A 23,493-nucleotide genomic window follows, 5' to 3' on the forward strand; every position below is an offset into this window, starting at 1 on the left:
AAGTTTGTATGTGATTCCACAAATGTTTTAACAGCAATTCTACCTTCCCTTCAGCTACTTGTTGGCATGTTTGCAATCAGATGGGAACTGGATCAAAAGTCCCTTTCCTTGTGCATCCTAACAGGAGCACCAGTGCCTTCTCTTTGTTTTTATTGTTGTTTGTTTTTGTCTGTTTAGCACTGTGCCTAACCCTCAAAGGAAACCAAGAGAAAGATATGTCTTCTGGGTGGCCTTATCAAAGTCGTTTAGAAGAAATTTATAGTCTACCTGATTTTAGGATCTTGAGTCTGTAGAACATAGGCAGTGTATCCCAGGTCTTTCCTGACTAATGCTGAGTTTTCATAGGAGGCTTCACATTGGGCTTGGCTAGTTCATGGTCCTGTGGAAAGAACAAACCATGACAGTTCTGCCAATGTCTAATAGGAGACTGGTGCACGGTTAGTAAGGAGGCTGTTCCTGAGTTTTCAGGTGGGAATATAGCCCATTATGTCAGCATTGCTGTAGCATCTCCAAATGAGCACTTCCTGAAGGGACAGTCGGTAAGCAGCTTGTGCTTTCCTTGGTGGTTAGAAGAAGGACCGCCTGTGTTGTTTATTTAAAATGTAGATTGACTTTAAAAACCAACACTATGTATGATGCATATGAACCAGTTTAAAAGGCACAAATGATAATGTAAAATAAACAAAAAAATAGGTTGGGGGTTTGAGGGGCATAGTTTCTACCTCCGGTCTACTAAATCAGACCCTCAGAGACTGAAAGTCCTGGATTCTATATTTGTAACAAGTACAGGCTAGGCAATTATGATTCATGTTCATGATTGAGACCACTACTTTGTATGTAAGTTCATCTTTCTTAGTAAGACATTGTAACTAGTTGGGGAGAGAAATAACTACTTGTTTCCTATAGTGTATCCAAGTTAAGGGCATACATGCAACCCGAAGAACTTGACAAGAGGTGTTTAACATGGCAAAGCGGCTAGCGCATTTAAATCTCTAATAGGATTAATTGGTGGGGTGGTTTTTGTGTTTTCGTTGCTGCTGCTGTCATTGAATCCAGGATATCATTTGTACTAAATTGCTTTGCTTCTGAACTGTATACCCAGCCACTAGAGGCGCTTTATTTGTTTAACTTTGAAAAAATTTGATATATATGGATATTTTTCCCTGCATGTATGTTTGTGTACCACATTCATGCCTGGTGACTGCAGAGAACTGAAGAGGGTGTTGGGTCCCCTGGAACTGGAGTTCCACATGGTGATGAGCTGCCATGTGGGTGCTGGAAATGGAACCAGGTCCTCTTATCCATTGAGCCATCTCTCCAGCCCTAGAGATTTTTTTCTTTCTTGAATCAGTGATTCTTTCTTCTTAGGAAGGTATTTGTATAGTGTGTGTGTGTGTGTGTGTGTGTGTGTGTGTGTGTGTGTGTGTATGCACTCATGCTCATAAAAGTAACACTGGAGATTAAACCCAAGACATCATACATGCTGGACATAGCTGTGCCACTGGGCTATACTTCCAAGCCTTGGAGGATTTTCGTTACTATCATGTAACCTGATAGTGACCCTGGTTTTTATTTGGCTGCGCTATTCCTTTTCCATTTTTAAACTGCAGGATACTTGTCATTGATGCTTTACTCAGCCCTAACCTACCATGGAAGTGCACAGCTGTAACCCTAGCACTCAGGAATCTGAAGCAGGAGGAGCAACAGTTCAAGGCCAGACAGAACTACGTAACAAGACTTCCTTCTTCCTTCCCTCCCTCCCTTTCTTTTTCTTTCTTGCTGCTTTGCCGGTCTCAAAACTTGTTCAGGTATATTCATACTAAAATGTTTTATAGTTTTCTTTATTTCCTTTCTTTTTTTCTCTTTTTTTAATATTTATTTATTTATTATGTATACTATATTCTGTCTGTGTGTATGTCTGCAGGCCAGAAGAGGGCACCAGACCTCATTACAGATGGTTGTGAGCCACCATGTGGTTGCTGGGAATTGAACTCAGGACCTTTGGAAGAGCAGGCAGTGCTCTTAACCACTGAGCCATTTCTCCAGCCCCCTCTTCTTTTTTTTTTTTTAGAGAGAAAGTGTTTCACTTATATCTAAGCTGTCCTGAAACCTATGATAGTTTGCCTGCCTCAACTTTCCAAATGCCAGGATTACAATGTGACCCACCATTCCTGGTTTCCCTCCCTCCCTCCCTCCTCCCTCCATCCCTCCCTCTCTCCCTTCCTCCTCCCTTCCGTGTTTTGAGAAAAAGTTTCTTTGGCTGTCCTGGAACTCACTCCTTAGACCAGACTGGCCAAAAACTCATAGAGATCCTCCTGCCTCTGCATTCCAAGTGCTGGGATTAAAGGTGTGCGCCACCACCCTCTGACCACATCACTTTTAAGTGGCAGCAGTGAAATTTGTCTTTGAAGATGGCACAGACCTATAATCCCAGCCACTCTACTTAGGCCTATTTGCACTGAAGAGTATGATGAAGGCTAAACTGACTGAACAACTTGATAAACCATCTCAAAAGATAAGAAGAGAGCTAGGGATATGATTTAATGTTAGAGTGCTCACCTAACGTGCAGGAGGACTGAGATTCCAACTCCCATATTGAAAAAAAAAATTGATAGTGTTTATCTTTGATGGGCCTTCTAGAGATTTCCTAGGACCTCTCTTTACTGTTTTGTATAAAACACTGATATAAAGTATCCTCATGCAAAATTTCTCATAAACTCAGGAAATATAAATGTTATACTTTTAGCTGACAGCATTTCATGTTAGTCTGCTGTAGATTTTGAAGGCTATAATGAATTTGTGAGCGGCAGTGTTCTTGTCAAGTGCTACTTTTGTACAGTGGTGTTACATGTAGCTTGCTGAAACTTATTTACTAGTTTCACTTGGCTTTTATTTGGAAATGATTAGAAGATTGAAGGCTCTTGGCAGCTTTGATTCATTTTGTGTGTGTATGTGAGAGAGAGAGAGATCTTGAGGATTTCACATGCAAGGCCAGCACTCTCTACCACTGAACCACTCTTCCCTAGCTCTTTGATTTTTTAACTTTGTTTTGTTTTTCAAGATTTATTTATTTATTTATTTATTATGTATACAATATTCTGCCTCCATGTATGCCCGCACGCCAGAAGGGGGCGCCAGATCTCATTACAGATGATTGTGAGCCACCATGTGGTTGCTGGGAATTGAACTCGGGACATCTGGAATAGCAGCCAGTGCTCTTAACCACTGAGCCATCTCTCTAGCCCCAGGTTTTAACTTTGTAAAATTTACATTTGTTTATGTGTGTGAAGTTTCTTTAGTGCCATGGCATGTATATGAGGGTCAAAATACAGCTTTCAGGAGTTGATTCTCTGTGTGGGTCCTGAAGACTGAATTCAGGTCATTAAACTTGGTCTTGGTAGCAGGTGTCTTTCTTTATCTGATGAGCCATCTCATAGGCTCCCTCTTGTGAGCGTCCCATTTTAACTGAGAGTAATGGAACTTTAGGCATGTACCACTGCCTATGACTGAAGATTTATTTGTAACACCAACTTGCAGTAAGATAAATTATATATCCACTATGTAGATAAATGAAATAGAAGTTAATTGAAACAATACTTATAATATCCAACAAACTTTTAAGTCTTCTCATGTTATCTTTACCTTTTTGTTGTTGTTGTTGTTGTTGTTGTTGTTTGTGTTTTTTTGAGACAGGATTTCTCTGTTTAGCTCTGGCTGTCCTGGAACTCACTCTGGTAACCAGACTGGTCTTGAACTCACATAGATCTGCCTATGTCTGCCTCTTGAGTACTGGAATTAAAGGTGTATGCCACCATCGACCTACCCATCTTTACTTTTAATGTTGCCCATAATCCATTAACCTTAATTTCTCCATTCTCAGAGTTAAAACAGATCTGCTTCTCCAGCTAGGTTAGATAGTTCACATCTGTAATGCCAGCACGTAGGATACAGAGGGAAAAGGTTCAAGGCTAGCTTGCATTGCACAATGAGATCCTGTCTGAAAAACTAAAACAAGGCATATACGATCCTCTTCACTCACTCTGGGTTTCTTGCAGTTTCACAAAGGGACTCAGTCTTTCCTGCCTAGCTTCTTCTGTACACACTGGTTTCTCAAAAATGAACACACAACAACCTCCCTTTATTTTTCAGAGCCCTAATGTTTTTCTTAACATCTGTTCTAGTTCTCAGCTTAAATGCCATCCTTATCAGGCCAATATAAAGGCCCACATATATCTGCTCTTCCTTCATAACCTGCAATCCAATGTAAAGAAAGTGACTGTAAGCCACTCTCTCTATAAGATCCTTGAATGTGGCAAACACTTCCATTTTGTTCATCTAACCTAACACATTTGTTGAAAAACAACAATCTCTACTGTTGAGTAAACAATAAATATACCAACAGAACCAATTCTAAAATGACTTTTGGCTCGGCAGAATTTTTTTGAGATTTATTTATTATGCATACAGTATTCTGTCTACAGATATGCCTGCACGCCAGAAGAGATCCACCAGATCTCATAGACGGTTGTGAGCCACCTTGTGGTTGCTGGGAGTTGAACTTAGGACCTCTGGAAGAGCTGCTTAGCCTTTGAGCCATCTCTCCAGCCCTCAGCAGAAATTTTTAATGAATTTTGTATTTTTCTTAAAAGCTTTGATATCAAAGCTCCCATTGGGGTTGGACATAGAGCTCAGTAATAGAGTGCCTGCGTAGAATACCTAGGAATGAACACACAGATGTGTGCGTGCTCTCTCTCTCTCTCTCTCTCTCTCTCTCTCTCTCGCGCGCGCGCACACACACACAGTATTTATCACACACAGTATTAATCAAAGCTGCGAAGAACCTTCACTCTTCTAATCATTTCCAAATAAAAGCCAAGTGAAACTAGTAAATAAGTTTCAGCAAGCTACATGTAACACCATTGTCCAAATGTAGCACTTGACAAGTTAACACTGCCGCTCATAAATTCATTATATATAGCCTTCAAAATCTACCGCAGACTAACATGAAAGAAACGCTGTCAGCTAAAAGTATTACGTTTCCATTTCCTGAGTTTATGAGAAACTTTTGTATGAGAATACTTTATATCAGTGTTTTATACAAAACACTAAAGAGAGGTCCTAGGAAGTCTCTAGTAGGCCCAACTAAGAAAGACTATCCATTGCTTGCCTGCATGTGTAAGTTAGAGGATGACTTTTGGGAATTGGCTCGCTCTTTCCACCATTGGTGCTAGTGATGGAACTTTGGTTGTCCGGCTTAGTGCCATGCACCTTTATCTGCTGAGAGCCATTTCTTCACCACACCCTGCTTTCCCTTCCTTACTCTTTTTTTTAAAGATTTATTTATGTACTTTATGTATATGAGTGTTCTATTTGCATGTATGTCTGCATAACAAAGAGGACATCAGGAATCGAACTTAGGTCCTCTAGAAGAGCAGAAAGTGCTCTAACTGCTGAGCCATCTCTTCAGCCCATACCTTCCTTAATCTGAGTACGTAGCCAGTGCCCACTGTTGAATCACGCTCCTCTGCCAATACAACATTCTGTGGGGTGTTCTTTCTTAGTAGTTCTCTCCATACCTGTGACTGCTTACTTTGTAGGCCACCATTCCTCTGCGGAGGCTGGAACAATTCTCAGACTGACTCCTCTACTCTTCCACCCTGGCTCCAAGTGCTCCTCTAAAATACCTTAGTGGATAGATTACTCCTCTACTTCAGACCATTTGGTGCTTTCTTGCTGTCTCCAAATGAAATATCTCTACTTCTGACCCTGATTTGCATACCTCTGATACTGTTTCTTCTTACTCTGACACACCTCATTCCCCCCCTTACTTAAACTATCAGTGACAGTTTCTCTTTCAGTTCTTTGAGCCAACCTTATCAGCTTCATGGCCTCAGCTGTTCAGAGGAGGCCGCTGGTGGGAGCCGCACATACCCTTCTCTCCTCTGAAGTTTCTGCTCGCAGCTCTTGGAGAAGCCTCTCCCACCCTCCTGCAGATAGGATTCACTTTCTTAGTGCTTAGCTTTATTGGAACTGATTCCTTTATTTTCTTGCCTGTCTCCTACTCTTGACCTTAAATTCCATAAAACCAAGGACATTTGTATCTTTTTTTTGTTATCTACCTAACCTATGTTTGAAACATAATAGGTGCTGGTAGCAAGGTAACCAACCATTCTAGTTTGTCTGGACTGAGGTGTTTCTATGAATGCAGGAGTTTCAATACTAAAAAATTCAGGGTTGTAATGGGCAAATAATACCTAGCTGTTGGGAATTAGTTATCTTTATAGAGTTAAGAAAAAAGGAGCTTAGCATGCTAATTAGTTATGAAACCTCATGAATTTTATTCGTATGAGCTTTTTTTCTGTTTTCTTTTAAATACTGAAGATCAAAAAAATAGTGAAGATTGTGCCCAAGTATTAGACACATACTAGACAAGTGCTCTACCACTGAACTATAGCTTCACCCCTCTTTCTTTTTACATTTTTTTTAATATTTATTTATTTATTTATTATGTATACAATATTCTGTCTGTGTGTATGTCTGCAGGCCAGAAGAGGGCACCAGACTTCATTACAGATGGTTGTGAGCCACCATGTGGTTGCTGGGAATTGAACTCAGGACCTTTGGAAGAGCAGGCAATGCTCTTAACCTCTGAGCCATCTCTCCAGCCCCTTTTACTTTATTTTTATGTCATGTTCATTGGTATTTGGCCTGCATGTGTGTCTGTGTGAGGATGTCAGATCTGGAACTGGAGTTATAGACAGTTGTGGGGTGCCATGTAGGTTCTGGGAATTAAACCAGTGCTCTTAACAGCTAAGCCATTTATCTCCCCAGCCTCTTTTTCTTTTTAAGACAGGATCTCACTATATAGCCCTCACTGGCCTGGAACTCGCTAAATTTCTCAGGCTGCCCTTGAATTCTCTGTAGCTCAGGAGTCCTTAGATTTAAGCTCATCCTACCACAAGCTCTCCAGTATCTCAGATTATAGGTTAATGTTATCAGTCCAGTTTCTTGCTTTATTTTAGGTCTCAGTTTGTGCTCTCTACTTAAATGTGGCCTTTGAACAGTGTGATTGAAACTGCTGTACAGGCTAGATATGGTACCACTTCACAACTAGACCTGTAGTAGATTGGGCACTGAGACATTAAGCACATCTTTGGTTCAGCTTAAATTTGATAGATCAGAGTGTCACCTTGCACAGCATTCTTCTTAAGACAAATCAAGGTTTTCACTGGATGAGATGAAATACAGGGATGGTAGTGAAATAGCTCAGTGGACATAGAAGTGTGACTGGCCAGTGTGGAATTGTGGAGTGGGCTATAGGGAAAAGGTAGATAGGTTTTGTTGTTGTTGTTATCATCATGGAATTAGAGCCCACAGAGATCTATCTACTCGTCTCTGCCTCCTGAATGCTGGGATTAAAGGCCTGCGCTACCACCACCTGGCCACTTTTTTAAAAAAATATTTATTTAGTATGTATACAGGGTTCTGCCTGCACACCTGAAGAGGGCACCAGATCTCATTATAGATGACTGTGAGCTACCATGTGGTTGCTGAGAATTGAACTCAGGACTCTGGAAGAGCAGCCAGTGCTCTTAACCTCTGAGCCATCTCTCCAGCCCACTAAGTGATTTTTGTGTGAGACTGGTCACATGGGACCAGGCTGGATGAAAAGCTCTCCCTGGGGAGGAAACTGGATACCTGAGGGAAGCTCCCAAACGAAGGGCAAGCAGTCTCCCCAGGAGGGCACTGCACTGTCTGCTCGTGTCACCTCCTTCTCTCAGTCCTTCCATTCTTCCACTTCCCACTTCAGGTCAGTAAGTTGTGTTCATTACAAAAGTTTTCTTTACAGAACTTCAAGTCTACAGAGTAATTCAGCTATATCTCCAGTCCCATGGACCACTTTTTGTAAAAATACAGATATCAAATAAAACACCCTTAAAAATCTCTTCCTGTGGGTTTTGAGATGGCTAAGCAGTTAAGAGTACTTGCAACTCTTCCTGAGGACCCAAGTGTGGTTCCCAGTACCCCTGTCAGGTGGCTCCCAACCACCTTTAATTTCAGCTCCAGGAGATCTGACACCCTCTTCTGTCTTCCTCAGGCACATGTGTACATGTGCGTGCACACACATACACACACAAATAAAAATAATAAAATCTCTTCATGTGTGCAATATTGTGGAGATTTTTATTGGCCTATTGTTCTAGCCATCAGAAAGGATTAAGCCATGGAGTGGTTTGATCTGAGTTCCTGGAGTGGCTTTCTGGATTGAGCTCCAGAAGTGAAGAGGGCAGTTTTCACACTATTAAGGTCTTGTTGTCTCCACACTACTGTTGTAGTGTAGCTACTGTACTACACAAAGTGAAAGTGCTTGTCAGATACACTGTTAATGGATGGAAAGCCGTTTGTTGGGTATTTAGTATAAAGTGATCTCCTGTTTTTTTATTTTGTGTTTATTTTTTTGCTATAGGATCTTGCGCTCTACCCCAGATGGTCTAGAAATCCTTCAGTCCTAGGCTGCCCTCAAGGTTGTGTCAATTTTCTTTTTCTGTCTTCCAAGTGCTGAGGTTACAGACTGATGATGCCAGATAAGAGGTGTGCGTGCGTGCACATTCTTATCTTACGTATTTATTTATTTTTCAAGACAAGGTTTCTCTGTTACAGCTCTGGCTGTCCTGAAACTTGCTTTGTTCTTTTTTGTTTTGTTTTTTGAGACACGTTTTTTTTTTTATTTTTATTTTTTTTTATATTTTTGGTTTTTCGAGACAGGGTTTCTCTGTGGCTTTGGAGCCTATCCTGGAACTAGCTCTGTAGACCAGGCTGGCCTCGAACTCACAGATATCCGCCTGCCTCTGCCTCCCGAGTGCTGGGATTAAAGGCGTGCGCCACCACCGCCCGACTGAGACACGGTTTTTCTGCCTAGCTTTGGAGCCTATCCAGGAACTCGTTCTGTAGACCAGCCTGGCCTCGAACTCCCAGAGATCTGCCTGCCCCTGCCTTCAAGTGCTGGAATTAAAGACGTGTGTCACCACCACCCAGTCGTGTGTGAACTTTTAAGTACACAGGTGTGTGAGATTCAGTGGACAACTTGAGGTGGTTGGTTCTGTCCTTTCTGGGGTTCTGGGAATTGAATGCAGGTTTTCAGGCTCATGGCTGGTTCCTTTTATCCACTGAGCCATCCTGCCAGCCCGTTTCAGTAACTTTTAATGAATATCTACTGAATATAATACTTACTGTTTCAGGGAGGGCTTGATTACAAGCTGTAGTCAAAATTTCATTACTGTAATGAATTAGGTTACTTCTTAGGGTGAAAGGGCATACTTAGCTTACAATTTTGGAGGCTGGAAGCCAACAGCATGGTACAGACTCAGGGTGGATGACATCGTGTGAGAGACATTAGATCTGCTTACAAAGCTGTCAGGCTTCAGCCATGAAATTGAAATTGTAACTTCCTTAAGCCCCACTTCTGCGTACCATAGCCAAGTCAGCTTCCTTTCCTCTTAATACCATCAAGTAATTCTCTGTGACTTAAACTACTACAAGAAGCTGGGTGTTGTGGCACATGCCTTTAGTCCCAGCTGTAGGCAGTCAGAGCTCTGTAACCAGGGCCAGGAAGTGAGGCTCTATCCCAAAACAAAAAGAAACTATTGCAAAAGTTAGGGGAATAAAGCATATTCAAACCAGAGCAAGAGTGTTTCCAAATGCATGTTCAGTGAGTTGGTGTTAAAACTGAATTACACAGTCCTCAAAGTGATGCAAGATTGCTTAGCAGGTACAGGTGCCTGTGGCCAAGCCTGACAACCTAAATTCAGTCCCTGAGGCCAGGTGAAAGGTTCTGGTAGAAGGAAAGAACTGACTCTCACAGGTTGTTCTTTGACTTCCACAACTTCACGTGCACATGCACACAAATAAATGTAATAAAAAATTTAAGTTTATACTTTTGCATTAAGGTAATATAGGGCAAAGTGTAATGGCAAAGGCCATCAACGAATTCACATACAATCCTATTTTTTTATTTTATCCCAAGTGAAATAGAAACTGAACGTGAAATTGCCCCACAAATGGAAACAGTCCAGGTAGTTATCATCTGGTAGGTGATATACACTGAGATACATTCACATAGTGGAATGAAGTTTACTATTAAAAATGGACACACTTGGGCTGGAGAGATGGCTCAGGGGTTAAGAACACTTACTGCTCTTGCAAAGGACTCAAGTTCAGTTTCCAGAACCCATGTCAGGCAACTAATAGCTACCTCTAACTTCAGGGGATCTGATGCTGCTCTCCTCCAGACTCCACAGGCTCTTGCATAATCCACGTGTGCATAAACTGACACACATATATACACATAATTAAAAATTATAAAATGGGGCTGGAGAGATGGCTCAATGGTTAAGAGCATTTGTTGCACCATTGGGCGGTGGTGGCGCATGCCTTTAATCCTAGGGAGGCAGAGGCGGATGAATCTCTGTGAGTTTGAGGCCAGCCTGGTCTACAGAGTAAGTTTCAGGAAGGCTCCAAAGCAACAGAGAAACCCTGTCTTGAAAAAAACAAAAAAAAAAAAAAAAGAAAGAAAGGCATTTGTTGCTCTTGCAGAGGACCTGGATTCTGTTCCCAATAACTATCTGTAAATATCCAGTTATCTATAACTCCAATTCCAGGGAATCCAAGGTCCTCTTTTGATCTCCTTAAGCACCCATTTGATATGCATGCATACATACAGGCAAAACACTAAAATAAATCTAAAAAGTTAAAATCTTTTTAAAAAGGGAAAGGCTACTGTTACTTGTTGCAACATAGATGAATGTCAGATGTGTAAATATTAAATCAAGCCATATTCATGCCAGTGAAATGGCTTGGCAATTAAAGATACTTGCTGCCAGGCCTGATAATCTGATTTTGATCCTCAGGATCCACGTGGTAGAAGAGAACAGAAACTCAAAAGTTGTCCTCTGACCTCTATATACATGTGCACACAAAAAATAATTTAAAAATTTACAATGAAAAGTAAGAAACCACTCTCAAAGAGGCTGCAAGACCATCCATTCTCATACCAGTCTCTGATGGGGAAATCTGTAGGGGTGGAAAACATGACAGTGATTTCCGGGAAAGGAGGAGGAAATTTGGAGTGATGCTGGGGTCCTGTGTCTTGATTTTGGTAGTGGTTTTTTGGGTTTTTTTTGTTTTTTGTTTTTTTTTGATTTTTCGAGACAGGGTTTCTCTGTAGCTTTGGTGCCTGTCCCGGAACTAACTCTTGTAGACCAGGCTGGCCTCGAACTCCCCGAGATCCGCCTGCCTCTGCCTCTGCCTCCCGAGTGTTGGGATTAAAGGCGTGTGCCACCACCGCCCGGCTGGTAGTGTTAAACTGTATGTATTTGCTATTTCTTACCTTGGTGTGTGTGTGTGTGTGTGTGTGTGTGTGTGTTTAGTTTTAAAAAATAGGATTTCTCTGTAAGCCTAGCTGTCCTGGAACTCACTTTGTAGACCAGACTGATGTCCATCTCATAGAGATCCGCCTGCCTCTGCTTCCCAAGTGCTGGGATTAAAGGTGTGCGTGACCACGCCCAGCTATTTTTTTTTTTAACTATTAAGCATAAATACTTCATTGTCATAATATACATTTGGTCTGTAGGAGTTACTTTAACCTTTTCAGGATCTGGTATACTTGGTCTCCAATGACATGAGAAGAGTGGCAGACATCTCATGACCGCTTATGAAGAAGAAGCATGCTAGCTGTTAATCTCAGAAGGTCATTTTCTCATCCTGGCCAAGGAAGGACAGTACTCCTAAAATAGCAGGAGACTGGCAGAAGAAAACAGATGCTTTGTAACAGTCTGCTTTAAAATCTGTCCTGCACTTCACTTCTAATTGCATAGCACTGCAGTCATCAAGGGTTGCTCCTGCCAGTATTGATTAACTGCACTCTCTCTGGCACAGTAGGAAATGTTTTAGACTAGTAAATCATGGCTACATTAGGAGCCAGGATTCTGCTGCCAGGTTTAAGTCCTGTACTCTCATGTACTCCTGTTACTAAGTACATTATACAGCTTAGGGACAGGACTTAACCTCTTCTGCTCCACATACTGCCTTAAAAAATGTGTGTGTAAGGGGCTGGAGGGATGGCTCAGTGGTTAAGAGCACTGGCTGCTCTTCCAGAGGACCTACCTGAGTTCAACTCCCAGCAACCACATAGTGGCTCACAACCATCTGTAATGAGATCTGGTGCCTGTTTCTAGCGTGCGGGCATACATGGAGGCAGAATGTTGTATATATAATAAATAAATAAATCTTTAAAAAAAATGTGTGTGTAAGCACTAGAGGGGTGGCTGAGTATGTTAGGACACTGGCTGTTCTTCAGAGGCTCTGGGTTCAATTCCCAGCACCTACACGGCAGTTCACAACTGTCTGCAACTCCAGTTCCAGGTGATCTGACACCCTCACACAGACACACATACATGCATGTAAAACATCAATGCATGTAAAATAAAAATAGATTTTTGAAAAAAAAAGTGATGCTTGTGTAAAATTGTGTGTGTATGTATGATGCATGAGTGTATATATGTGTATATGGGCTGATGTATGTGCAGAAGCCAGAGGACAACTTCTTGGAATCTGTTCTTCCCTTCCACGCTAATATGGGTTCTGAGGACCAAACTCAGGTCATCAGGCTTTTGAAGCAGGCACTGAGCCATCTCACCAGCCCACCAGGCACTTCTTTATCTCTCAATGGGATGATAGTTTGTATTGAGTTATGCTGAAGAGCAAGTGTCAGATGCAGAGAAAAGTGCCTGCTGTCTAGTAAGAACAGTCTAATGTCAACTGGTGGTGTGATTGCAGAGAGTAGAGCAAGTGACCCTTGGTCATGGTTTTGAACAACCGGACTGAGAATATGGGAGAAGTAATTGGAAACCATGTGACAATGGACAACCCCCCTCCTTGTATTTAATCACCAGGACAGGGCATAGATAGTGAAAGGGAGTATTGGCATTGTCAGATCAGAGCTCTGGCTAGCACGTGTCCTACTTACTGTGGGGCCCTGGACTGTACATCACTCCTTTTTTCTAATTTACATTTTCAAAATATAAAATGACCCCAGAAATGTATAGTTTATGGGCTTATTAAATAGAATAGCCATAATTGCAAAAATTTACCATGAACTACAATAAAAAATTCTTGCAGTATGTTGACTCTCTACCATTTGAAACATGAAGCAGATTGCCTTTGCAAACATATTACCATTCAGTATCAGTGGTCAGTACTCAACAGTGTAGAGAGGAATCTGAAAGTTCTATTTTCTGTTTGTTTCACTCCTCAAGGGAGGGCAGATTTTTTTTTTAATATTTATTTATTATGTATACAATATTCTGTCTGAATGTATGTCTGCAGGCCAGAAGAGGGCACCAGACCTCATTACAGATGGTTGTGAGCCACCATGTGGTTGCCGGGAATTGAACTCATGACCTTTGGAAGAGCAGGCAATGCTCTTAACCACTGAGCCATCTCTCCAGCCCGGGAGGGCAGATTTTGAAGCTTCAGTTTTGCACCATGAATTCTGGTCTCCTGTCTTCTCAGTGCTCATGAGTGTACTAAGTTGAACACAGGCATGAAGAGATCAAGGTGGGCACTTTTCTGTTGAGCACAACTGATGTGACTATTTCTACCCAATTAGGAGCTCTTGTCCCTGGCAAAGCGGAAGCGCAGTGACTCTGAGGAGAAGGAGCCTCCTGTGAGTCAGCCTGCAGCCTCGTCAGACTCCGAGACGTCGGACAGTGATGATGAGGTGGGTGTGGAGGAGCCAGGCCTGTGTGGTTGGCAAGCATTTAATGAAGATGCTTCCTAAAACTAACACCTAGAACCCGAGACCTACAAGAACTTAGTAGGGAAAAGAAATTGTGTAAGCAAAGCTTGAATTGTACACATTACCTGGTGGCCATTTTCTACTGTGGAAGAACCAAACATTAGTTACTTTTTTGTTTGTTTTTTTGAGACAGGGTTTCTCTGTAGCTTTGGAGCCTGCCCTGGAACTCACTCTGTAGACCAGGCTAGCCTCGAACTCACAGAGAACCACTGCCTTTGCCTTTCAAGTGCTGGGATTAAAGGCGTGCGCTACCGCTGCCTGGCCATTAGTTACTTTTTAAAGGTCATCTTTTAAATACTGCTTTCACATTAGAAAACAAATTCTAAGTCAGGCATGTGGTACATGCCTATAATCTCAGCATTCAGGAAGCTGAAGCAGAAGGATCAAGGCCACTTAGACAAGGTCCAGTCTCAGAAGAAAGGTGGTACAGAAAAAACAGATGCTGTATTTATTTTATGGTCAGTACTGTGAAACACAATGCTTTCTCTAGAAAGACTGATTTGCCCTCCCTCAAAGTGATGGCATTAACTTCAGAGGAAGGTAAAAGACAAACCAAACAGCTGTTCATGTGTCTAGGCCAGGGCACTTTTCACAAATGCCCAGTGAAGCACGGTGGAAGATGGGTGGCGGCGGGTGTTCTCATTTGACATAAAGGACTTTTCACCATAGTGATTTCCTGGAGAGAGACATTGCTCTCTGTTCAATCTCTTGTTCTACAGTCTAGGAGAATACTTCTAACACATTTTAAAATGTTTATTTATTAAACTAAGGTTTAATTAACATCTGAACAGTATTTACCAGTTCTCCTTGTATGTAAATTGAGACTGCTTCCATTATGATTGACTATAGTAATATTCTCTTAGTCTTAAATAATTCAGCAAACGACTGCTTCCCACAGTAAGAGGTAGTAAATGTTTATTCTTTTTCCACTGCAGGGACTGTAATTTGCCTCAATAAAATTACCTGATCTATTGAAAAATTTGTGAGGCCTCTGAACTGTTAATTTGATTTTTTGAGTGTTTTTTTTTATGCATAAACAATACAGAAAAATCTTGTTACTGTTTGTTTTGAGATAGGGTCTCCCTCTGTAGTCTTGATTGGTCAGGAACTCACTATGTAGTTGGGGGAAGCATTAAACTCCTGAGCCTCCTGGGAATTGAACTCAAGGCCTCTGGAAGAGCAGCCAGTGCTCTTAACCACTGAGCCATCTCTCTAGCCCTTTAAGGTTTGTTTGGTTTTTTTTTTGTTTCTTTTTTTTTTTTTGAGACTTATTTATTTATTATGTATATAGTGTTCTGCCTGCATGTATCCTTGCAAGCTAGAAGAGGGCACCAGATCTCATTACTGATGGTTGTGAGCCACCATGTGGTTGCTGGGAATTGAACTCAGGACCTATGGGAGATCAGGCAGTGCTCTTAACCCCTGAGCCATCTCCAGCCCTTTAAAGTTTATTTTTAATTGTATATTTGTGTGTGGGCATGTGCATGTGAGTGCCAGTGCCTGAAGGGGCCAGAAGGGAACATTAGATTCCCTTAAGCCAGAGTTACAGATTATTGTGAACTGCCTAATATGGGTGCTAGGAACGAACACCAGCCCTCTGTAAGCATTCTTAGCCTTTTCTCCAGCACCCTATATGAAGTTCTTGATGCCTCCTGATGTTCCCAGCCCCCCCCCCCTCAGGCTTATTGTAGCTCCATCTGATGGAGCTATGTCTGTGTCCAGTACAGAGCAATTCAGAGTTAGAGCAAATGTTTTACTGCTTTGGATAGTTGGGATGGTAACAAAGGCATTTTCATTTTTCATTCTACTACTTTGGCACTAGAACACTCAGTGCTACACCATGATCTGGATTCAGGTTGCTGTAGATTTTTTAGGTTGAGTAGGGGATTCCTAAGGAATCCATGAAACAGGAAATTTGAAATAGGGGCTATTGTCTTTTTTTCCTTTGCCATAGTGAATATTAATCCATGTATCTGTCTGGGGATTATTTCTGCTTTGAATTTTACATCTTTGCTACTTGCAAACCAGCCTTTTAAAAATTTTTGGTTGTTGAAGTGGCCATCCTCAGTCAGGTGGATCGTACATGTACCAGAGCTTCATTGGGGTTTCTTCACATATGCTCCTTTATTTTTGTCTTTGTCTGCTTGGTTATGGTTTTTTTTTTTTCTGCTTTTGTTTGTTTTGTTCATTGGTTTGGGACAGGGTCTAATATATGCAGCAGTCTCCTGCTTCCACGTCCCAAGTGCTGGATTGTAAGTATGAACCGTGCGTGCCTGGTTACTCTTGCTATTAGTGAGTCATGAATATGTGCATAGATATTCTCCTGTCCCCTTAGATTTTGTAGGACAGAAAATTGATGAGAACACCTAAGTTTAACCTTCTAAAATTTTTATTTACTCTTCTGTGTGCAAGTGAGTGTAATGTATGTATTTGTTCATGCTTACCGTGATGCACATGGAGAGGTCAGAGGACAATTTACAGAAGTAATCAGTTCTTTATTTCCTCAATGTGGGTTTCAGGAATTGAATTTGAGTCATCAGGCTTGGTAGCATGTGCCTTTACTCGCTGAGCTACAAACCAAGAACAACTAATTTAAAAGGTCAGTGGGAGGTGGGCATGGGGGCACAAATCTGTAAGCACTTGGAAGTTCAGGTCATCTTTACCTACACTTCAAGCCCAAGGCTAGTCTAGCTACATGAGACCCTGTCTTGCAGGGCCTGGGTGGAGGAGTTAATGAGTAGTTTGTCACAAGGAGAAAAAGCTCTCTGGTTTTTGAGCAAAATAATAGCTACTTAATTGATATAAGGGGCAGGGGGAATGGAGAAAATTTATGACAATTTTCCATTTAGAAGAATATATTCACTAGACAGTAAGTATAAGATCCAACAAGTGAAGGAATAAGTGGATGTTTCATGCATAATATTTTTAAACGGGTAACCCTAGGTTTAGTAAATATGCTGATGTGTTATTTGGGGCAAATGATTCTTGCAGCACACATAAAAATAAGAAAGGCTCATTCTGTTTCATATGAACCAAGCCTCAGAAACTGGAAAGACTTCAGTGACAGAAGGTCATAATACTGGCTAAGGGTGTAGCTCACAGTTAAAGTGCATGTTTGCCATGCTTGAGGTCCTGGCCCAGTTCTTAAGGGCTGTTGCTGCAGCCAGGGGGTGCTGGCGGCTCATGCTTTTAATCTCAGCACTGGAATGGCAGGTGGATCTCTGTGAGTTCAAGGTCAGCCTGGGCTACACAGAGAAACCTTATCTTGGGGTGGGGGTGGGGATGGGGGGAACGCACTTGCTGCTCTTGCAGGAGATCTGGGTTTGGTTCCCAGCACCCGTGTGTCAGTTTGCCTACTGTCCCTAACTCCCGTTCTGGGAGATTCCACACTCTCTCCAGGCACTCATGGTATGTATACATATATGCAGGAAGAATACTAATACACAGAAAATAAAAATAAGTCTTTAAAGCATAACAAAATCAAAAGTTCAAGAATTCTATGTGAGACACATTCAAGAGTCCTTTTTAGAAACAACTACCAGCTAGATAAAAAGGAAATGTGAGTTCTCCCTTGTCCTCAGTAAAGTTCTTTGAATGTCTAAAGAACTTTTGTTTTGTTCAGAACTGAGTATCAGCTACATTTAAACAAACTAAAGAAATAGCAGAAATTAATGCCTGAACAATAATTATTTGTTTGCTTTTTCTAATGTTTGAGTTTTAATTTTTTTATTGATTAGTTTTTGAGGCTGGCCTCAAACTTGATATGTAGCAGAAAATGACTTTGAACTTCTGGTCCTCCTGTCACCTCCCAAGTGCTGGGATTGTAGGCGTTTGCTACTAGGTCTAAAGAGAGTTGCCATCTTAAAGATGTCATGAGTAGACTTCCTTCCAACAGTTTTGAGGAGCAAATGCACCTGTCACTCCTGTATCTTCTCTTCCAGAATTCCCACAGTCTTTCTGAGCTGTATTTGTGCCTGTATGTACCCTCCTCTTTAGACTCTGACCTCTTCTTGCTGTTGATCTCCCTCCCACCCAAGCTTCTACCTTCTCTTTCTTTTAATCCACCTAATTTTTCAAGATCTTCCCTTGAATCTAGATGTACCTCTAATTACACTCTATAATCTGTGGGTATCTCTATGAATGTATTAACAGAAGAAAATTAATAGAGCCATGTATATGGTACATGCAAATAATCCCAGCTTTCAGAATGCTAAAGGCAGGAGGGTCAAGAGTTCAAGGCCAGATTGGCGTGCATATAGAGAGCCTATCTCAACAACAAAAGTAGACTACTTGGAAAAAGATACAATTTTTAATTTCAAATAAAAATGAATGAGAGCATTTTGTTCTTGTTTTACCATATAGATAATAATGATTAGCATATACATCCAATAAAGACCTCATTACTTCCTACCAAATAGTATTAATTATATTTTACATATCTCTGATTCACTTCTGTTCCACTTGTGGTTTTTGTCTCTATAACTAGACTATAAATTTTTCTGATTTAGTGCAGGTATTCTTTCTTTATGCTTCTTATGTGTTTACCAGATTTATAAAATACAGTACATTGATTAATTATACAATAGAAGTAGGATCACCGGGCGGTGGTGGCGCACGCCTTTAATCCTTTAATCCCAGAGGCAGAGGCAGGCCGCTCTCTGAGTTCGGAGCCAGTCTGGTCTACCCGAGCTAGTTCCAGGACAGCCTCCAAAGCCACAGAGAAACCCTGTCTCAAAAAACAAAAAACAACCCAATAGAAATAGGAAAAAACTTAGCTAGTCTTCATGTTCTTTAAAAATTTATGATGTTTATTTAATGTGTGTGTGTATGTGTGTACACATGCGCAGCATACATTATGATACATTATGGAATCATAGGACAATTTCCATTCACCATGTGGACACTAGGGATCAAAGTCAAATTAGGCAATGAATGCCTTTAACCACTGAGCTATTCCACCAGCCTTCTTTATGTGTTTGGTACTGATATTGTTGCATTTATTGTTCAACTCATTTTCTGTATTCAGGATGGGGGGGGTAAAAACCAACTTCAGAAGTCATGCTCTTTCAAATACCTTTGTTGTTTTGGTCACTGTCAGGATTTGGTTTTTTTTTTAATATTTATTTATTTGTTATGTATACAATATTCTATCTGTGTGTATGCCTGCAGGTCAGAAGAGGGCACCAGACCTTATTACAGACGGTTGTGGTTGCTGGGAATTGAACTCAGGACCTTTGGAAGAGCAGGCAATGCTCTTAACCGCTGAGCCATCTCTCCAGCCCCCACTGTTAGGATTTGTAACAGCAAATACAGAAGCCCTCTGATAGTTGCTTTGACTTCAGCCCAAGAAAGAAGAGAAGGAGGGAGAAAAACAGCCTCAATGGAAGTTTTGATTTTCTTTTCCAACATAGTGTATTACATTTATGTAGAACAGGAGTTTTGTTTGTTTTGTTTTGTTTTGTTTTGGAGACAGGGTTTCCCTGACTGTCCTTGAACTTGCTGTGTAGTCCAGTATGCCCTCAAATTCACCGAGCTGCCTTCCTCTGCCTCTGCTTCTGCCTCCTGAATGGTGGGATTAAATTTGGGCACTACCACTCCCTGCTGTTTGTTTCGTTTTTTTGAGACAGGTTCTAATATGTCTGAAGCTGACTTCAAACTCATTCTGTATCCAAAAATGAACTTGAACATTGTTTTGAAAATGATGTGTGTGTGTGTGTGTGTTATGTGTGTGTGTGTCTGTGTTATATACATGTGAGTGCAGTTCTGGTAGAGTCTAGAGACATTGGAACTGTACTCAACAGAGAACAGTGGACCACCTGATGTCGGTGCTGGAATCAAGTCCTCTGCAAGAGCAGTGTATACTCTTAACTCACTACCCATTTCTCCAGTCTGAGTTGAACCTCTGATCTTCATGTCTACAGTTATGATCTGCTGGAGATGAAAACCAGGGCTTCCTGTGTACTAAGTTAGCACTCTACCCACTGAACTCTACACACAGCCAGAGCATGGTTTATGATGAGATTGAAACCACCTTCTTACTCTGTCTCCTTTAAGTCTCGTGTTACCCATAGTAAGCAGTCAACTCAATGTGTTATTTGTATTTTACAGATAAGAAAACAGTCTCAGGTTAAAGACTTAGCTCTTTACCAGTTCTTTTGACCCAATTCCAGCACTGTTTGTTACTAGCCTAGCTATTATTCTTGAACACTATTTACTTGAAATATTTTTATTTTACATAAAAATTCAATTCAAAACCAGCATGGAGACCCATGCCTATAATCCCTTTGTGGGATATGAGGCAGGAGGATCAGAAGTTCAAGCTCATTCTCGGCTATGTAATGAATTTGAGACCAGGCTGGGCTACATGAGATTGTGACTCAAGGGAGAAAAATAGCTCAAAGAGCCAGAATGGTTTCTCCTCTGGGTCCCAAGACCTGTACATATAAGTATTTTTGCCTCTTAGAGATGTTGTCTGAACTCTTGAAGTGTCTTTGTTCCCCTGCCTCCCAAATATTCACAATACTCAGTATCTCGAGGTTACCCAAGTCTGAAGCAACCACTTTGATCATGTGTTCAATTCCATCTTTTCACTGTTTGGATGGAAACTGGTCACAGGCTGCTTGTAACATCCACACACCCTCAGTCCACACCTTCTGATTTGTTATTTAACTGTTGCCATTAAGTCATTACCTCAGTGAGAGTCAGGCTGTAGTCTGTGTTATTAAGTAAGAAATGTCTTCCCTCTAGTCTTTCCTTTGGGCTCTCTTTGTTGTATATTTATGTAGTTGCTTGCCTTGTATTATGTAAGGCTTAGGAGAGCGGCAAGATGACTGACAACCCGATCCTCTTTTCCTTGGTAATTTTTGGGTAGCTCTCACTGGGGGATGTTCTGGCCTCTGTACTCAGAGTTCAGTGCAGACCAGGGGCTTTACATTATCATAAAGTTGCATTTACTCTTCTTCAATTCCTCTGACTCTTTTAATCTTCAGGAAAAAAGTGAACAAAACACCGAAGTTCAGAAATTGTGGCTTCTCATACATCTTTTTTTGTGACTGTTAGTGTTAACAGTATAACAAATACAGAGAGCCGACCTGACAAACACCCAGTTTATATAAAATCTCATAATGCTGAGGGTCTAGAGATCATTCTTGAAAGGTATCAAGTTTCTCCTTCAATCCCCAAAACAAATCATAAAATGTCATCTCATTTCTTTCCTTCATCCTTAATGAAGAAAACGTCAGAACATCAAGTCTATCCTGTTTTCCCTCACTGCATTTACTATCATACAGTGGCAATGAACAACTTCATTTTCCTCCTCCTTAGTCAGGAGAATAGGCGCTTTGAAGGGGTAGGTGAGCAGTGTCTAGCGTAATGGCCGGAGGAAGTTAGTTCTGTATCATTTCTTCTTGCCACAAAGCCTTTTTTTATTTTTTTATTGATAGTAATTGAGCTCTACATTTTTCTCTGCTCCCCTCCTTGCCTCTCCCATCCCCTCTTCAACCCTTCTCCAAGGTCCCCATGCTCCCAATTTACTCAGGAGATCTTGTCTTTTTCTACTTCCCATGTAGATTAGATCCATGTATGTCTCTCTTAGTGTCCTCATTGTTGTCTAAGTTCTCGGGGATTGTGGTTTGTAGGCTGGCTTTCTTTGCTTTATGTTTAAAAACCACCTATGAGTGAGTACATGTGATAATTGTCTTTCTGTGTCTGGGTTACCTTACTCAAAATAATGTTTTCTAGCTCCATCCATTTTCCTGCATAATTCAAGCTGTTGTTATTTTTTTCTTCTGTGTAGTACTTCATTGTGTAAATGTACCACATTTTCCTTATCCATTCTTCCACTTGTTTGGTTAGAGTTACTCTGAGATATTTGTGGCTATTGTGAAGGGTGTTGATTCTCTGATTTCTTCCTCAGCCCTTTTACCATCTGTGCCACAAAGTCTTGACTGTCTTCATTTATACTTTATTAGGTCTGTGTTTTAGGAGAATGAGTATTGCACAATACTTAACTATATGTGCTTAGACCAAAAAACATTTAGGAATATCTTATTTATATATTTTAACGTATATGTAATGCAAATGGGATATATTCTCCATGGGCAAAAGATCTTTGATTATTGGACTCCTTTGAGTCTTCCCAAAAATTCTCAAATTTTAAGTGTTTATTTTTGAGTAGTGAGAAAATACAGGTGATTCTCCTCACTCTGGTGCTGGGAACACCATGAACAAAGGGTATTGCATGTGATAGTCAATGTTCTACTGCTGAGTACACCTTCAGCCAAAAATTTGCTTTTTATAAAAAAAATTATTTTTATTTCATATACATTGGTGTTTCACCTGCATATATGTCTGTCTGTGTGAAGGTGTCAGATCGCCAAACTGGAGTTACAGTTGTGAGCTGCCACGGGGGTGCTGGGAATTGAACCCGAGTTCTCTAGAAGAGCAGCTAGTGCTCTTAACCACTGAGTCATCTCTCCAGCCCTCCAAAATTTTGCTTTTAAAAAGAATTTTTTATGAATTTTGTGTGTACATTCATGTGGGCATGTATGAATCACAGCACATGTAGAGGTCAAAGGACAACTTTCAGGAGCTGGTTCTCCTCTCACTGTGTGGGTTCTTGAGCTTGAGTTCAGGTTGTCAAGCTTGAAGCAAGTGCCCTTACTGAACCATTTCACTGGCCCCAGAAATTTATTTTTAGATTTAATACTCTTAATTCCCCTAAAGGGTCACATACTGAGTTATTGATTATTTTCCTTTGGTGTCATAGAGCTTGCTGAGTCAACCTCATAAGGGGCAGCTTTGTCATCTTTTGAAAATTGTTGGAAGCAAAACAGCCAATGTTCCTTCACATTCAGATTTAGCAAAAAGCCTCTTGTAAAATCAACGTTTAAATAAATGTCTTCTGTTTTTACCCTTGTTTTTGTCCTCCACATAAAGCAGGGAGTGTCATATGCAACAAGATGAGAGGCAGCTGCTGGGCTCAGGCTCAGGCTGAGAGAGAGAGAGAGCAAAGGATGAGGAAGCCAGGTGACTTCATAGTTCTTTCCCAGCTGGGTAACTGTGTGACTTCACAGTTAGGTAATTTTTGCTCCGGTCAACGCCCACCTCCCCTGGGAGTCCAGAGTTTGGCTCTGTTGCACATTAGAAACCCACATCTGTAGGCAAAAATAGACCTAGCTACTCTGACTCACGTGACCCTCTGAACTGCCTCCTATTTCCGTTGAGAAGTTCAGCATGCCAGACAGTTTGGAAGAGGTGGATGGAGTCCACTGTTCCTAACTGAGACATAAATAACAAGTACTGTGTGCGTGTTTGTGCTATTTCTTGTAGCAAGAATCATTGGAACAATATATATTATTGACTCTAAAACTTTCTGCATAGAAAATTGTTGAATTTTTTAGCTTAGTTAACTGAAAAAGAAAATGAACATTGTGGAGTGTTTTGAATGCTAACAGTTTAGAAAGTAAATTCACCTACACAAGTCACTGTATTCACTCACATAATATTTTATTTCAGAATGTACAGTTATTTTGTTTTCATTCCCCTTTAAATGAAAAATAAATGGCAATTATATCACACCTGTAATCCCAACACTCAGGAGGATTGCCCATTTGAGTTCAGCTGGACTATGTAGTCTC

The 23,493-nt window shown here is 41.0% G+C and overlaps 1 protein-coding gene across 1 annotated transcript in view; it reads left to right on the plus strand.

Annotated features, from left to right (window-relative positions):
- The window catches only part of Rtf1 (RTF1 homolog, Paf1/RNA polymerase II complex component), a 62,976-nt gene that overhangs the window by 3,481 nt on the left and 36,002 nt on the right, over window positions 1-23,493 (plus strand). The window contains exon 2 of the mRNA XM_041678928.1: window positions 13,667-13,777. Within this exon, the coding sequence (XP_041534862.1) occupies window positions 13,667-13,777 (111 nt within the window). The remainder of the gene's footprint in view (window positions 1-13,666; window positions 13,778-23,493) is intronic.

This window comes from Microtus oregoni, unplaced genomic scaffold, assembly GCF_018167655.1.
Source record: "Microtus oregoni isolate MIOR12 unplaced genomic scaffold, Mior012 000031F_ref0000149, whole genome shotgun sequence".
In the NCBI taxonomy this organism is placed as follows: Eukaryota; Metazoa; Chordata; class Mammalia; order Rodentia; family Cricetidae; genus Microtus; species Microtus oregoni.